Source organism: Brienomyrus brachyistius, chromosome 24 (genome assembly GCF_023856365.1).
Source record: "Brienomyrus brachyistius isolate T26 chromosome 24, BBRACH_0.4, whole genome shotgun sequence".
NCBI lineage: Eukaryota > Metazoa > Chordata > Actinopteri > Osteoglossiformes > Mormyridae > Brienomyrus > Brienomyrus brachyistius.
The window spans coordinates 3,814,403-3,832,042 of record NC_064556.1 but is presented as its reverse complement, the minus strand read 5'-3'; the positions used below and the strand labels follow the sequence as shown (position 1 = coordinate 3,832,042).

Below are 17,640 nucleotides of genomic sequence, written 5' to 3'. Positions count from 1 at the left end.
TGATTCACACAGCAATGCCAGTGATTTTATTACTGTAATATTATTATCCTGTTACAGGTGGATCCGTTATGTGTGTGTGCGTGTGTGTGTGCGTGTGTGTGCACCCAGTAATTGACTGGCATCCTCCACGGTGCCCTGCTGCCTTCTTCTCTGAGATAGGCTGCACAACACTATTACGGATCAGCAATCCTGGAAGACGGATGGCCGTGAAGGACATTTATGAGCGAGCAGAAGGATGTCACCACTGACCTCATACTCCTGGGCCCTCCGATTAGGTTCCATAAATTGTGTTTGCTGACCGTTTCATTTTATGATTATTAGTGAACACGATTTTTATCTCTGGCACCTGCACGGACGCCTACATGGCACAGGGTCCTAGGACGGAGCTACCGCGCTACCTAATGAGGACGTTCTTCTTCTTGCGTACAGCCTGTCGCAGGGGCTCCCTCAAGGTCATCTGTGCGAAGTCCTGCAGCTCTGCGTAGATGGTGTTCCGGACGGCCTGGTTGAAGACGCTCTCCATGCGGCCCATGAGAACCTGGAGGCCCTTTATCATGGCGATGACCTGCAAAGCGGGGCAAGTGGAACCATGGATGCGAGACGGCAGTCATAAAAGACAAGAGGTAGTTCAGGTCAAGAAAGTAAAAATCCACACCGAGATTTTGTTTCAACCGACCAATCGAGTATAAAGAGTCACAGTCACAGAGGACAGAGGATTTGCAGTGCAGGAACCTCCATCGTATCTCCTGGAAGCCCTGGATACACTCTAATGAGGTTAAACCCATTTCGCAGTGGAGAAACAGCCCTACAGCGCTCCATGCAGGCTGTAATTGCGTATTAAAGCTGAGCTCTGTCGGGCTGGACCGGACCCAAGGCCCGTGGCGACGTGCCCGGGAACGAGCAGGAAGCCCCCCCAGCCGGAACCACGCCTCACCTCCACCAGGGCGAACTTCTCCTCGCTGGTGTAGTTGTAGCGCGTGGCTCTCTCGTACTCCTCCGCCGTGCCGGGGCAGTCCTTGTTGCAGAACTTGTCGGTCGGGGTGGACCAGCTTCCAGGAGTACTGGGAAAAGAACGTCTGTGTCACCCCTGGGAAGACCATGGTTGCAAGACCAGCAAAGCTCCCCCCAAAGGGAACCACCACATCAGGACACAATAGCTTCTTCCCCAGAGCAGCCGCATTAACCAGATCCGCACCCCATCTGTGAACTATTTCTCCATTTACTCTATAGTAATATTTATTTGTAACATAAAATTTTGTGTGTATATTTTATTACTCATCCTTATCATTTTAGCCTTATTCTTTTGGACTGCAAACCTGAAGAATGGAGCGATGAACAATTACAAAAATATGAAATTTAAAGGAAAATTATGTCCATGGGGGCGGCATGGTGGTGCAGTGGTTAGCACTGTTGCCTCACACCTCTGGGACCCGGGGTTCGAGTCTCCGCCTGGGTCACATGTGTGTGGAGTTTGCATGTTCTCCCCATGTCGTCGTGGGGTTTCCTCCGGGTACTCCGGTTTCCCCCCACAGTCCAAGAACATGCTGAGGCTAATTGGAGTTGCTAAATTGCCCGTAGGTGTGCATGTGTGAGTGAATGGTGTGTGAGTGTGCCCTGCGATGGGCTGGCCCCCCCATCCTGGGTTGTTCCCTGCCTCGTGCCCATTGCTTCCGGGATAGGCTCCGGACCCCCGCGACCCAGTAGGATAAGCGGTTTGGAAAATGGATGGATGGATGGAATTATATCCATGTTTTTTTTTTTTAAACCGCGTTTTTTTAGGCGAAGCAAGTGTTACTTACTGACTGCTGCGATTGGAAATCTACCAATAGACTATTTTTAGACTGTATTTTTAATGCCGCGTCATGGACAGCATCAGCCAAATCGCAGTATGCAGCACAAGCCGAGCTTCAACGATTTAGAACAAAAAAATTCAGGAGGCAGAAGGTTGCGTCTGAGTTTTCCAAAAGCAAACAGTCAAGTGCGCACAAGTTTATGCACCCCCATGACCCCCTTGTTGAGATTCCTTCACCAAAAGGCCAAACAAAAGTGCAAATGCAAGACAAACAATGCAAAACAGGAGCGAGTAAACAAATGATAAATACATGCAGTGGAGTATGAAATGAGGCCAGGAAAGGCTGATTATAGCTCTGCGTCGAGGCTACGCAAGTGGCCAACGTCGTTATGAGTATTTATACTTGTGCGCTGCTGTATCCGTGTCGCCCGGCAATTATCCCGCTAAAACGCTACGTGATACATAGTTTCGGATGTGACATTTATTGTCTTTCCACACTATGATACATTGAATTGTTGAATCACGCAATTGAAAAAAAACAAACAAACATTTAACAAAGTATCCATTTATCTTGTGTATGTTTATGCTGCTACAAACTTCGGAAAAATGGTGAGCCGCTACATTTATGCTCTTTATGCATTTACCCTTATAAAGTTAGTGTCTACTAACTGCCCTTTTTTTAACCTTGTAAAGTATGAATAACCTTAATGGCGGTAAGTGAAATCGGCGCTGGCATCCTGAGTGTTTTGTAGATCTGTTGCTACGATGCCCAGGGCGAGTTATTTAACGTTAGATATAAATAGCGCTTCGTTTTCAATCAGTGGGATGTAGCCCAGACATAAGACCAGGGTTACAACGTACTTACAGCATTGATTTGACACAGAAGCATAAATCAGCCTTTAGGGTCCCTGTCCGTCGCGCGCTCCGGAGCCCAGAGCCCCAGGTGATACGTACCACCTCCATGACGTGGCTGCTCCACTTGGACAGCAGCTGCAGGCCCCTGAGCGCCAGGTCGAAGAGCTCCCTGTACTCCTCGTCGGACTTCTGGCTGTCCAGGCCCGAGCCGGTCACCACCTCGCTGTTGCTGTAGCGCGCCAGCTCCGAGATGAAGCGGATGTGGTCGTCACGGATCTGCACCATCTGCTCACACAGGTTATACTGTGGGCTGATGCTGCTCTGGGTGCATGTCCACCTGGGGGGGGGGGGGGGGGGGGGGGGCGTGGGGAGACAGAAACAACCGACGTCATTGGAACACTTCCTTTGCTCGTACCCACAAACTGATTCGTTTTTCACCAAAATGAGAAGAGAAGAGGAATTTCCAAAACTCACTCAGTCCAGTTAGTACATAAGCACTATTTGTGTGGCAAATTTAAACTGGTTCTACAATCGCGATAGCAGTCCCTGGAACAATAGTGGGTGATAAGGGTGACATTTGTCTGGGATTTGAACCAGTAAGCCCCTGATCGCAGGCAAAGAGTTTTACTAGTCTGAGACACCCCTGAACATGCCCCCCCCCCCCACTCTGCTCACTTTAAATATCTTTCCACTTACTTGGACTTGTTTTCCTCATAATGGGCGCTGGTCTCGATGTATCGGGACAATTCGATCTGCATGTCCCCAAACAGGGGAACGACTTGGAGTTGCTAGGAGATGACAGTACGAAGACAAACCTTAAGAATGACTACTGCCGTCAGAGGAAAGAATTTTTTTTTTTTTACTAGGGGACGGATCACGAACGTCAGATCACACCTTGAAGAACTTGTCAATCTTGCTGAGGTTTATCCTCTTCTTGGCGTCCAGTTTGTAGATGTTGCTGACGTTGCCGTCCATCAGGTACAGCCCGAAGCCCATGACCTGCAACGTGGGCGGATGGGGAAACCGTGGTGAGCCTCACACGTGTGGAGAACACCACGAGAAACAGCAGGGAGATGGAGGCGTCTCTCAGCCTCTGCGATGACTGGCCTTCAGCAGCATGTGCTTCTCGCTGGGAGTGAGGTACATTTTGTTCTCGTAATAGTCCACGCTGATGTTGACGATGTCGGCCAGTAGCTCCTCGTAACCTGGGATCACCTCCAGTTGCTGGTGAAGACACTGGATGGAGAAGACAATGAAGCATGTCCAGTCGCGATAAAACACTGGCTAAAGTTCCGTATGCGTTTGAGGGCGTCCCCGCTACTGTGTTTTTGTTTAAAAACTCAAGACTGTGTTACAGTGTGGATGAGTGAAAGTGCCCTAATTGGTCCCTGCTCATCACATGACCCTCTCATCCTCTGATTGGTCACCTGGTCACCCTACACGGAAGTAAACAGTATTCCAACAAGGCAGATATGAAGGGGCTGCTTTGCTGACCTGTATGCAGCTAAACAGCATGTTGCACAGTCTGACTGCTACATATTTGCGCAAAAAGAAACTAATTTACCGATCACTGGGTCGATGCACGCATGCCCAACTTAGGCTAATAGCTACGTCATACGGATGGAGATCGTTTTCGCTTGAAAACTGTTTTTACACGCAAACGTAGCAGTGTGGATGTAGCCACAAGCGTACTCAGACCCCCGACACCTCTCAGAGCAGGGAAGCAACAACAAGCGACAGCAAACTGGGACATGCGGCGTAGGATGGAGAACGACGGAAAGCCGTGCTGTATGCGAGGAAGCCCACCTGCGTGATCCTGTTGTGATTGGCCAAGAACATGGACAGGTTCTGAGACTCCTGGATAGACTGCGGGTCGGCCATTTTCCTCAGAAACTGGGCCGCCCTGCATGAAATCAGACGTCATGTAAGAGGACTGCATATATATATATATATATATATGAGTCATCATATAAAACCTCTCAACCAAATCGAGGTGGAAACCTGGTGTATATCTGGGCCTCAAGTTGCTAAGAGATGGTGTGTCGCTAGCTGGTCGCTAACATGAGCCGGCATGGGGGGGGGGAGCTGAGAAGGTAGCCCACGCTTGCAAACGCGCACCTCTTGTATGTAGAGTGGTCATTCTTCACGCTGCACTTCATGTTCTTCAGCTCGTCCAGCACGGCAAACATGTTGATGAACTTGCCAAGCGTCAGCAAGTAGGCCTCGGACACAAAGTCCTTCCTCCTCTCGGCATGACAGAGACGCTTGACTTCATTGCAGAAGCGTTCGATGGCCTTCCTCTATGGGCCAAGAGGGCGGAAATTCAACCCCGTCAAGCCTCTCAGCCATGCAGCCAAACTTTCTGTTTGCATGGGAAAACACGGCCTTTGGGAAGCCCGGGATTATTACCTGGAAGTACATGAATTTCATGAGCTTGGTAACTTCAGGTTCTAAAACCTCTACTGTCTTCTCGTAGATCTCTACTCGGTTGGGCTGCTCGTTGCACTTCACCTATTAAAGACCAGAGGACACGGTCACATTCATCGCTCCGTCGGCCATCCACAGAAACACTTCACCAGCTTACTGATTTCACCACAAGTTCAGGGCTTTACATATTCAACCATGGATGTTGACTGAGAAAATCGCCTACCCAGGAGTCACACGCCATGATTTATTGCTACGTATTTGTAAAAGTTAGCAAATGCACAATACCAACATGGCACCAAACAGTGGGCAATGCCACAGCCCGATTTACGAGGAGGAGACAGGTGAATCTTACAGAAATAATACTGTTCACCCGTCGTTTCTCCCGGCATAAAGGCAATTTGATCTGTTTTTTCCAGTAATGTTTACGAACATGTCGACCTGAGTTATGAGCATGACAGCCACTAGGTGTCTATTTTAATTTCTTTTTGCCATTATTTTTGCCTCAGTTAATGGCCTTATTTATAAAGCTCACCGACAGTATTGTCCCTCCCCACCCCGTCCTCATCATGAATCTCCGTGCCACCTGATTGGCCAGTGAATGCCTGAGCATGTTCACTGTCCAATCAGGAGTCTTCTCTCACGAATATTAATTAGTACCCCCCAAACCACCCCGTATAAATGAAAATTCACGTCCCCATCCCCCCTAAACAGGAAACTGTTACCCGAAACAGGAAGTGGCGGTGAACCAGGGCGATGTTACCTGTGGAATGGCACGAGAGCAGCTTCGCCAGGTATACAGCATGACTGCGTACTCTTGGCCCTCCTCCAGCATCTCGTTCTTGGGGGACAAAGAAACCGTCAGGAACCCAGTGAACTTTAACCGAGTGCTTATGTTAGCTGTCTGGGCTACGGAAACTTAACATCCCACCAAACCTGAAACGTGCCACTCTGCACCCTACTAGTGACCAATTGCGTGTTTTTTTTTCCAACAAAAGCAGGTGACCAGTGTGACAGACACCCTGAACCAGACAGTCATACACAGACTTGCTCAATTACAGAAACTGATTCACCCGCACTCTATACTCTGCATGATCAGAGGGCAGAAGGTCAGGCTCCAACCCACAGCTCAGAGATTCCGCCCACTGAATCACCATATAGCCAAAATCAGTGTTTCTCCCTACAGTTCTCTGGGACCCCCAGACAGCCCACACTTTTGGTCCCTTCCATCTCCCAGCCAATCGAGATCACCGAACACCTGGAACAGGTGTGCTGGGAGTTGGGAGAGACCAAAAACGTGGACTGGCTGGGGGGGGTCCTCATAGACTGGGTTGAGAAACACTGTAACATTCACATGTAACATAAGATATGACATCCCCTTCTTTAACACCTTTACCTAACATATTCAAACTCAACAAGATGTTACCTAGTAACACCAACGCTGCTCGCATTTCCACCCCTTTGAAAGCTCTTCATTAAGCCTCATTAGAAGCAACATAAACAGAAAAGGAAACCCCCTGCGCTTTTGTGGTGTGGGGGTCGCAGACGGCAGAAGCCCGAGGCACAGCAGGGCTATAAATGGCCCCTTGCTTTGACACCCCGGTGCTCCAGTCTGACTTTCAGCCAATCATACGCCCTACTGGCTTTACCGGGTCACTGGCTTTGCCGGGTCACTGGCTTCACTGTCGCGGGCTGCGTTAGCATGCTGGCTAACTACGTTAGCGACTCACATAGTCGGAACCATGCGGCTGAATGGGCCTGACTATGCCAGCTGCTAATGGGAGCTTCTGGGAAACCCACCCTTATGAAACCCATCCCAGAGAATCTCGCTCAGAGACCCCGCCTGCCTGTGGTGCTCACCATGCTGGAGTGGACGGTGGCCTGTTCGATGTAGCGGGCGATCCCGGTGACGAATGCGTTCCTGTCCTCAAAGTTGGTGTCGAAATTAGCCTGTGGAATACACATCCATCAGTGCACCAGACGAACACGGGACACACGTCCATCAGTGCACCAGACGAACACCGGACACACGTCCATCAGTGGACCAGACGAACACCGGACACACGTCCATCAGTGGACCAGACGAACACCGGACACACGTCCATCAGTGGACCAGACGAACACCGGAAACACGTCCATCAGTGCACCAGACGAACGCCGGAAACACGTCCATCAGTGCACCAGACGAACGCCGGAAACACGTCCATCACTGGACCAGGCGAACGCCGGACACGCATCCATCAGTGGACCAGACGAACGCCGGATACGCGTCCATCAGTGGACCAGGCGAACGCCGGACACGCGTCCATCAGTGGACCAGGCGAACGCCGGACACGCGTCCATCAGGGCAACCAGAAGAACGCCGGACACACGTCCATCAGGGCAACCAGAAGAACGCCGGACACACGTCCATCAGTGGACCAGGCGAACGCCGGACACGCGTCCATCAGTGGACCAGGCGAACGCCGGACACGCGTCCATCAGTGTACCAGACGAACGCCGGACACGCGTCCATCAGTGCTCCAGACGAACGCCGGACACGCGTCCATCAGTGCTCCAGACGAACGCCGGACACGCGTCCATCAGTGCTCCAGACGAACGCCGGACACGCGTCCATCAGTGCTCCAGACGAACGCCGGACACGCGTCCATCAGTGCTCCAGACGAACGCCGGACACGCGTCCATCAGTGCACCAGGCGAACACCGGACACACGTCCATCAGTGGACCAGGCGAACACCGGACACACGTCCATCAGTGCTCCAGACGAACGCCGGACACGCGTCCATCAGTGCACCAGGCGAACGCCGGACACGCATCCATCAGTGCACCAGGCGAACGCCGGACACACGTCCATCAGTGCACCAGATGAACACCGGACACATATCTCATCAGATTCTTAATTCTTAAGTCTGTAAAACACAGCTGGGGGGACCAGCACATCACAGGGTGCACTCACACTCACATTAATAAATATTAAATCGACAAGAATCCTCAAATGCCACAAAGAATTAACAGTTAAAGTCTTGATACTGTCCGAGGATCCAGTGCCCGACTGACTTTACCGTCCCATGCAGAGAACTTTTTGGTCCACAGTAGATAATGACGAGTGGTGACCTGGGACCTCCTGATGCGTACCTGGTACATGATGGAGGAGGGGGGGGGCTCGATGCAGGGCTGCTGGTCTGGGAGCGGCAGCTCCTCCAGCAGGTCCACGTTGGACAGAGCATCTTCGAGGGTAACTTGGGTCGTCATGATAGCGAAAAGTTCACTTCACGGTGCTGTCTGAAAGGGAAGCCGCAGCACGTGTCACAGCCCAGCGCAGTCACAAACCCCGTTTAAGGTTCTTATACCTGTTCATCTTTTTCCAACATATATAAAATACAACCCAGAAGCCCCACCACCACCAACAGGAAATGATGTCACACAGCAGAGAAAAAAAAATTAACGCACAGTGTATGGGAAAAAAATACCGATGACATAAATTCAAGTTTCAGTTCTTAATAAGTCTGTTAGGAACAAAGTGAATATGAGCCTTATTCTGCGTGAAATCCATCTGTAAAATGTCCAGCAGCATGACTAATCTTTTATAAATCACCACTGATACGGATATTTGCCAATAATCACATAACCGTCTGTGAGGGGTGTAAAGACTATAAAATATGATAAGGAGCAATAAAAAAAAAATACAGTAAAATCCATGCGATCGCTCCCTTGTGTCCAGCGCATTTCAAGTGCCTCGAGAGAATGCGGCGAAGTGGGCAGCCATTAAATAAATTCAAGTAAAAATAAAAAAACCTGCAAGACTTCAACCGCCGCTCACAAAATTCAGCAGCACTTCTGGTACCGCAATCAGGAATTACTCTGCAGTGAGGGAGAGTGAGATTTACATGAGAGCGGTGCGAGGCCCGTCTGCCAGCTGTGAAATTAAATTCCGGTGTTTACAGCATCACATCCTGCCAGGGAGCCGCTTCAGACACCATCAGTGGACAGACTGCTGTACTTATGGGGGGGTTCGGGGGGGGGGGGGGGGGGCGGACCGACACCATCGGTCATGAGAAAGACTTTCTCAAAAGTCAAATCCAGTCTGCTGAAGCGACGACACCCACTGCATCTAGCTATACATTTTACAATATATTCGCAATTTGACATTTTGTTCACACATTCCTGTTACCCGCTATACTGCTATTTCCCAGTAAAAAGTTGCTGAATTTCCCACTGGGATCAATAAAATATGTCTGTCTGTCTGTCTGTCTATTAAACCATCCATCCATCTATCCATCCATCAATCAATCCATCCATCCATCAATCCTATATGGGGCCGATTCCTGTTTTCCACTGAATGATTGGATAAAATCTTCTAGCTATATTGTCCATAGTAAATAGAAGCCTAACACTCATGAAATCCCAACGAAACCAACAGTGAGTTTTAAATTCCACCCAGGAACATAAAGACGGCTAATTTGTCCGTCCAGGCGAAACTGAGCATCAACACACAGTTAATAAAGTTGAGACTTTCCTCACATCAGACAAAAGCACATAAATCAAACAGACAATCAAGATTCACTCGAGCGGTTTGGTAGGAGATAAATGCCAGCGTATGCATTCATTAACGCCTGCTCCTCTTACCATTTTTCATTCATTTCTCTTGCAGTTCAGTTCTACATCGATTACACTTTTACCAATTTTTTTTTGCAACCAATGCCACTGGTGCAGACTTACAGTTGTGGAATATAAACAATATTCATAACAGGGACAGCAACAACATCAAGTATCTATTATGATAATAAATGATAGTGTGTATTTATTCCCAAACCACATAGATACATTTGACTACAATGAAGTTATTTATTTGTTTGGGAGATGCTTGTGTCCAAGGCAGCAAGGCAGATGCTACATGAGGGGCACGCAGCCGTCAGGGAGGAAAGCGAGCCGTACAAACATGATATAAACCTCACATCAGACAAACCCTGCACACAAATATCACCCACAGGGAAATCTGATATGAGAGCAAGTCTAAGTTTCAGTGAGAATAATTGTGTTATCTTCCTGAATAAGGGCACACTTCCATTATCACTAAATAAGAAGATAATTAATCACTTTTCTCATTCCGCTCGTGCTATTCAAGAAATATTCTCCGATCCTTTTTAAAGAATTTACTTGAATTGATTTGGTAATTTTTTTAAATACATGATTGGAGTTTTTACATTGATGTTTAATAGTGTTCATTTACCACTTGGAGTGTTTATGGCATTAGGTAGGACTATGTAAACAATCTTAATATATAATATTAGCACTTTTAATGTTACATTAACTCTGCTGAACATTACTGATTTGAGTTTTGGGTAGACAATTGCAACATTGTTGTTGCATCGCCCTTGGCTTTAAAAGTTAACCATTTGAGGTGACAAATATCTTTTGCGTGCATATTCATTGTTATACATATACATATGAATAACATGAATAATTCAGGACATAGTGCGTACGTAGAACGCTGTCAAATATTTGTGCACGTATTCATCTGTGGTAAAGGAATAACATATATTGGATTTTTTTTATGTTACAACAGGCGTTGAAATTGCACCCCCCAAAAAAATGTAAATTCATCATCAAATCATTGCTCTGTAGTTGTTCATGAATCCAGTAAGCGGCGTGTCACGGGTGAGGTCAACATTAAGACGGCGCCGTTGTATGCGCCTGAAATACGGCTATAACCAATAAAATACATTTAATTGAAAAACAGCTTAGACCTGCGTTAAAAACGCCCGACCTTACACATTCAATGCACCATCACCCCACCCAATCCAAAATCCGTAGATGCTAGGGTTTATCTACCAGCACTACTCAAACAGGCTACCCGTTACATACCGTTATAATGTGAGAAATTATCCAAATGAATTTCATATACATTTCTGTATACATTAACCGGATTATTCATCTGTATCGCATAACCCCGTTTTAGTTCGTTTTTGCAACACAAGCATGGCATCGCAGTGGGGACCGGCGCAGCTTCCATGCAGCAAATGCATTAAAATATCCGCGGGTTTATCGCTGTAAAATGTCCATTGCGTGCCGGCCACACAAGTTGCATGCAATTACACGTACCCGCTGGTTCTGCTGGTCCATTAGCCGGTGCCGCTACTGGGGGAAGGGGCTGTGCCGCAGCATCACCCGGATTTGGGATGGTGCTGGGTCTCAAAGCGGCGCCGTTATTCAGCCTTTTACGCTAAACCTGCGAAACAGAAAATGGGGGGGAAATGGCTGCAAATACAATTTCCTTCAAATATAGCGGCTCCTCCGTGTTTCGGCACGGGTCTCCGGCCCCAAAACAGGCTCACAGTTCAGCGATCAATTACACGAGAAGAACAAAAAAAGCCTTCAAGCGCGTTTCTTAAAGCGACAAAGACCCACAAAGGCGCAGCTGCTCTCCCATAGTCGCCCAAAGGCTTCATCCGCCTTTTGGCAGCTATTGCATTTTGCATCACTAAATGACAAAGCCTATAAGTACTTACCAGCCAGCTCACTAAAAAAACACACATATGTAAAGCGTGCCCTTGAAAGGACAAACGAATCAACGAACCAAGGTTATTTAAGCCTTCCACTGAAAATCTTTACTGGCTGACGTAGCGTCTAATCCCATTTTGATATGTGATTTCGTTATTTTTATGATAGTCTTGCACCTTTTCAACACTGGTTTCTACGCCTTTCGCTGTGTTATTGATATTGATAATTGTCATTGTAATTACAGCTGAGTGCAGCACGGACTGATCTCGCACCATCTGCGTCCATAGATATACCTACGCTATATATGGCGGCCATTCGCTGCAGTTCACCACTATGATCCCGCTATATATACTCAGATCGGAATTGTCGTTTGTGATATTCCACTCGCCTTGCGCCGGTAACCATGCACCGGACCCCCGCGACCGTGAACAGGACGAGCGGTTACAGAAAATGGATGGATGGATGGGTGGATAGATATTCCACTACTAAGTATTACCTCCATTGTTTTCAGTAGTGCTATACTCTATCTAGACCACAAATATTCATTTAACTGCATGTAAAATAGAGAGAATGCATTTAGTAGTAATGTAGCGGCAGAGATACATATGGTAAAAAAGGAGAAGTATAATACAATACTAGCGATATCTTGTAACAGGTGGGACAATATGGGCCCCAGACAGCGTAGAACCGGCCATCTGGCATACGGGGCACTATCTTGGGGGGGGGGGGGGGTATGCGCCCCTCCCCCGGTCGGTAAAATGTATTTCTCGGCAAAAGTTATCATTGGGGAACCGCAACACTTGGCAACTCGGCAGTGGGGGAACACACTGCATCAGGGGCCATTCCGTCCATAAAAATGTGAAAATACATTTATATAACTGTCACATATATTTCCTTTGGGATTAATAAAGTATCTATCTACCTACTTCTTAGCCTTCTTTTGCTTCATTATTTATATTTGGGTTATTTTAAAACAGACATGCTCAAAAGTAATAAGTGTTTCCGCCCGGTTTCGAACCGGGGACCTTTCGCGTGTGAGGCGAACGTGATAACCACTACACTACGGAAACTGACGGAGGAGTGTGTTACACAATCGACTATTTACTCATTCTTCGTTTTAGTGACGATCGAATTAATAATCATCGCATTTTTAACGTATTTCATAATATCATGGATTTTTTTAGATGAAGAATGTTACTTTGTTAAACCTCAGTTATCATCAGTTTTCTTTTTTCACAAAAAGTGACGACATTTTGTTTGTTTCATTTGTAATTTACAATTTTAACCAAAAAAATATGACTAAAGAGCATACAGATAAATTCAACGTTAATACGGTTTTCAACACGATTTGCGGTAAAAATAAAATCTACTCCGATTGTACCTGGATAAGCGACTACTGAAAGCACGTGGCTCGAAGAATAATTATCCTAATTCTATTTCGTCTTTTAATCGAACATGTAACCAACTCCCAACATCTATAGAATACAGTGTGACTTTATCCCTGGGCCCTTGGTGACCAAACTGCCCCCGGAGATTGATCCTGCTTTCTCAAACGTACGTGGCTTTGGATAAAAACGTTTAGATAAAATAAACGTAACAAAAGATTCTCATTAAAACAAGCAGGGAGGAAAATCCCATCTCGCTGGCTGGCAAACGCAGCGCACAGATCGTTGTTCCGCCTCTTTCCTTGAATTCATACATTTTCTGTGTATTAGTGAACCAAAGGTACATGGACTAGATATATCCGTTTATCCATCCGTCCACCTTTGATTATCCAGTTAATTAATTAAAGATGATTAAAATGCAGCTGGAACACGGAGACTTGGAGATTAACAGTGAATGACTATTGTAACAACTACGTTCTTACAAATTTAGTTTTGACGAATTGGTGTGCAAATGTTTATACCTGTCTGCCCGTTTGTTTGTTGTTGCTTAACCAGGCAAAATATTTGATGTCAAAATAAAAAAATAATAAAAAGTTCCAGAGACAGACCCAGCAAAAGCAACACAAACAATTGTGGCAATTGTGACGAAAGCGGCTTTAGCAAACTTGTGTAAATATTTGTCCTTTTCAAATGGACAAACCTCAACAAATAAATTTAATAAATTTTTTTAAATGTTTCAAATGCGCATGTTTGGGACAAAAGTCGACCTACAAGATGCAATACACGAGCTTTTCACCAGATGGAGATGTGTGCCTTTAATTTAACCAGGGACCGCTATAAAGTATCTGTTTAGACCAAACAAAATGCATTCATGTAACGTATATTCTCTACCTGGGTGTCATTACAAATATCCCGGTGACCTGGGCCAGACTACCGTTATTTTATCTACTGTATCCCATTCCATTTCAAGGCAATAAAAGCTAGTTACTCAACAGATAAGGGGAGAAGTGGTGATACTGTATCGGAAGCTGTAAAATTCTACTTCAGAAGAAAAAAAAAATCTGTCCTGCTATAAGTTTCAGTCTGAACAGCTACAAGGTAAAGATGTTGACACAAATAAAGTGGGATTTAGCAATCATTATCATGAGCAGACAACAACAGAAATTACCAAAGTACCTTGCGTTAAACCTTAATGCAGCATGCATGTTTACAGTTTGTGCCTGACTTCGGTTAAATCAGTATATGTAACTAGCAGAGAACAGTCCACAAGTTACTAATCGATGGCTTAAACTCTTCAGCTATGTAACAATCTGAAAATTATATTTAAGGGAAAACCCCGCATAACGGAAGGTTGCAAAGCGGTATATTGTAGGTAGTGCTACCAGTCTAGGCCTGCAGACTTTAGAGAATTTGCGTTACAGGGCCTGTAGCAACAAATGAGCTGAAGCAAAAAAAAAAACTACACAGCTACTGCACATTATTAAAGTCTTTAAACTGTGCTTCTTATATCAAATTACATACATATACAGCAGCAGCTCGTGCTTTCCTGTCGTATAGTTCAGTTCATGGCTGAGATGTGTATCACACAGGGTCAGCAGCAGCAGCAGCTGCGCACAGACCCTGTTCATGTCCGTTTATATCCATTCCCTCTTCATGTACTGCATTAGCCAGAGGCGCACATTAATCCATGGCTTCTTGCGAACTACCGGCCACCGGGTTCATGCTAATACCTTAGTAACTGTCTTATTAAAATATTTCGATAAATATATCGGACTCGAGGATCGACAAGTTGGTCTATTCCTATGCGCAATTTGTGTCAACGTACAGGGTGAACAAAATAAGGGAAGCAACACATACAAAGGAACTAAAGCTAAAATATAAACAGCTACAAAAGTGATTTGCGTTACGTTGGAAGCTAGTTAGCAGTAGGAGCTAGCTGTACAATCAGCGCTTTGATAGGTCGGTATTTCAGAGCAACGTGATGCAACTAGCAAAATTCAGAAGTGGCCAAATGCAAAAACCACAAAATTAACATGTTAAGGGGGTTCGGACACTTATCGTGATAGACATTGTCCTAACACCACAAAAGTACATCCTGGAAAACTAACAGAACTAAAGCAGCAAGTCAATGATCCAGTTTTAATAAAAACAACACACTGACAAAGCGGGAAAAAATATGTGTCAGGGTTGATATTTGGCCAGTGTACAAATGTACATTATCTGCTGTATGAAGCACAAATCCTGGACCTTTGAGCAAGACCTTTGGTCTGATGAGTCACTCTTTTTTGTCTAGCTATAAACAAACCGTTAATGGTTTTTGGCTGTCGTAGACAACGAACAACGTTAAACGACGAGGGGAGCATTGGTAATAAACAGCGGCAATTTCCCCACGTTTTCAGTAGTCCAGTTTCTTCCAATTAGCCGTTCGTAACGTAAGATGACGGCGGCTTCCGTGAGGGGTTTAGAGGAAGAATCCCAAACAGCAAAGGTCACTACGTTCTTTTGATCAATGCGTCACCGGCTGGCCAGTCGACAGAAGGGCAGCAATATTGCGCAGGTCTTGCCCAAACATTCTTATTTGCCCAAAGTTCATAAGAATCCCAAACCAAAATAAATATCAAACATGCATGTCAATTAATTTCTCTCTTTCACAAACAACACACAGCTTCACAAGAAATCGGAAAATGACATTATGCATGCTAAAAGGAATACAACAACAAGGGTTGGCAGTTTTCTATCTGTGATAGGGACAACTAACATTCTCGCTCAGCAACGTGCAAATATAAAAAGACTTTCACTTCCACCACAGCAATATCGCTAATGTGCGTCTGCATACTGCAAAAACATAATTATTACTACAATTCCCAAAACATCGCAGATCATGCAAGGCATTATCCATACGTGACATTTCCGCAAAAATCCCCAGATGTTTGACTGCATAAATCAAGATGCTATCGGTGACGGCATTCAGGGCATATAAACAACGGCCAAAAGACGTGCATCTGAATGGTTGCACAGTTTGGAATGCTGCCGTTTATGATGTCATCCTGAGATGAGTTCGGCCACGATAATCACCCAATTACCCATAACTGAAAATGATTTCTTTTAACAGGTGTATTTGCAATCAGTGATTTATATTTGGGTTCTGTTGCATATGTAATTGAATTCCCCAGTCCCCATTTCCCATTATAATGCAAACAAAATTTAAATAAAAGCTACAGTCTTCAGTGGGTCTTATTGTACCCTCACAGATGGTGGTGCAGGAGGTAGTGATATTGTTCGGCAAGCGGAGGGTTGCAGGTTCGAGCCCTCGTTCCTCTTGTCTCCATCGAAGTGTCCTTGAGCAAGACACTGAACCCCAAATTGCTCCGGGTGAGCAGGTTGGCGCCTTGCATGGCAGCCTCTGCCACCAGTGTGTGGATGTGGTGTGTGGATGGGTGAATGTGAGGCATGAATTGTAAAGCGCTCTGAGTACTCGTAACAGTAGAAAAGCGCTATATAAATGCAGTCCATTTACCTGCAGAGTAAGGGGTTCAAATCTCAAAATCTCTTTCAAAAAAGGTGTGTGTCCTGCAGATTTCACCTGCAATCCAAAGATATGCAGTTACACACATAAATTAGCTATGATTAGTGACTTCATCTGGTATGTTGCAGTATGTTGGACGTGCTTCGCCCAAAGTACGTATCCCATAGAAGAAACAAAGCAAGACTTTCAATAGGATACTAGTTGCAAAATAGCAGCTAAACAAACCATAGCTGTCAACGGACCCTTGGTGCAGTTGTGCCAGCCCTGTGTTCCTTTGCGCAGTACGATCTTGTCCCGGCAATTTGGTGTCTAAATTGCCCCCAGTGCACAACTGTGTGTGTCTGTGATTCGCAATGGACTGGCATCCTGTGCAGGGTGTAGCCTAGCCTTCTGCTCTATGCCCCCCCCAGAGAAGTGGTCAGAAGGGGGGCAGATATTACCAAGTACATAACTCTTGAGGTAAAACAGACTAAAAAAACATCCACGGTGCTGTTATGAAACATTACATTAGAGTCGACTGACAGATTCAAGGTTCGCAGACATGATGGATTGAAAGGTTGCCATGGCGACAAGTTTGAAAACTCAAAAAAAAAAAAAAAAAGAGAACTCAGTGTCCCCCCTGAACAGACAGCTCGCTGAAAACAACTTCTCCGGCATTAGCAGGTCGCAGATTATTATTTTTTTTTTTTAAATCCCATGTAATCAAAATAAAATGACAATGAAATGTATAGAACTGCAGTCACTAAACAATAGGTGATACACAAAACAAATGATTGGTAGACTGACACCCTCACAGCCAATAACGCAGAAATTCCACCCGTTATCTAATCGTCTGTTTTACGTAACCATACACTCAGTACAGGGTCACAGTAGGGAGGCGGCCCGGAAAGCACTGGACAGGATTTTCCCCTGGATACGATGCCACACCATCATAGGATTGATTATTAAGAATCAAAACCAGTAAGTCCTGCAGCTGTTAGGGGAAACACACACACACACCCACACACGTATTCAAATCTTAATGGGGACTATTGTATTTCTATGGGTGAAACCCTAATCCCAATTGAAAGCCCTAACCCTAACCCTAACTGATTCAATTCATCCATCCATCCATTGTCCAAACCGCTTATCCTACTGGGTCGCGGGGGTCCGGAGC

General features: G+C 45.8%; 1 protein-coding gene and 1 non-coding gene across 2 annotated transcripts; both read right to left on the bottom strand.

Annotated features, from left to right (window-relative positions):
- Window positions 1-118: 118 nt before the first annotated feature.
- On the bottom strand, window positions 119-11,517 carry LOC125719922 (cytoplasmic FMR1-interacting protein 2-like). The gene is given in 14 exon segments (XM_048994817.1): window positions 119-565; window positions 935-1,039; window positions 1,041-1,061; window positions 2,747-2,984; window positions 3,344-3,435; window positions 3,542-3,646; window positions 3,755-3,883; window positions 4,454-4,550; window positions 4,766-4,947; window positions 5,057-5,158; window positions 5,835-5,912; window positions 6,932-7,021; window positions 8,208-8,354; window positions 11,175-11,517. Coding segments are annotated over 13 exon segments (1,527 nt in total). The 5' UTR covers window positions 8,325-8,354; window positions 11,175-11,517; the 3' UTR covers window positions 119-394.
- A 1,053-nt stretch (window positions 11,518-12,570) lies between these two features.
- On the bottom strand, window positions 12,571-12,643 carry trnav-cac (transfer RNA valine (anticodon CAC)). The gene has a single exon. It is a non-coding gene; the product is annotated as a tRNA-Val (tRNA).
- Between the last annotated feature and the right edge of the window lie 4,997 nt (window positions 12,644-17,640).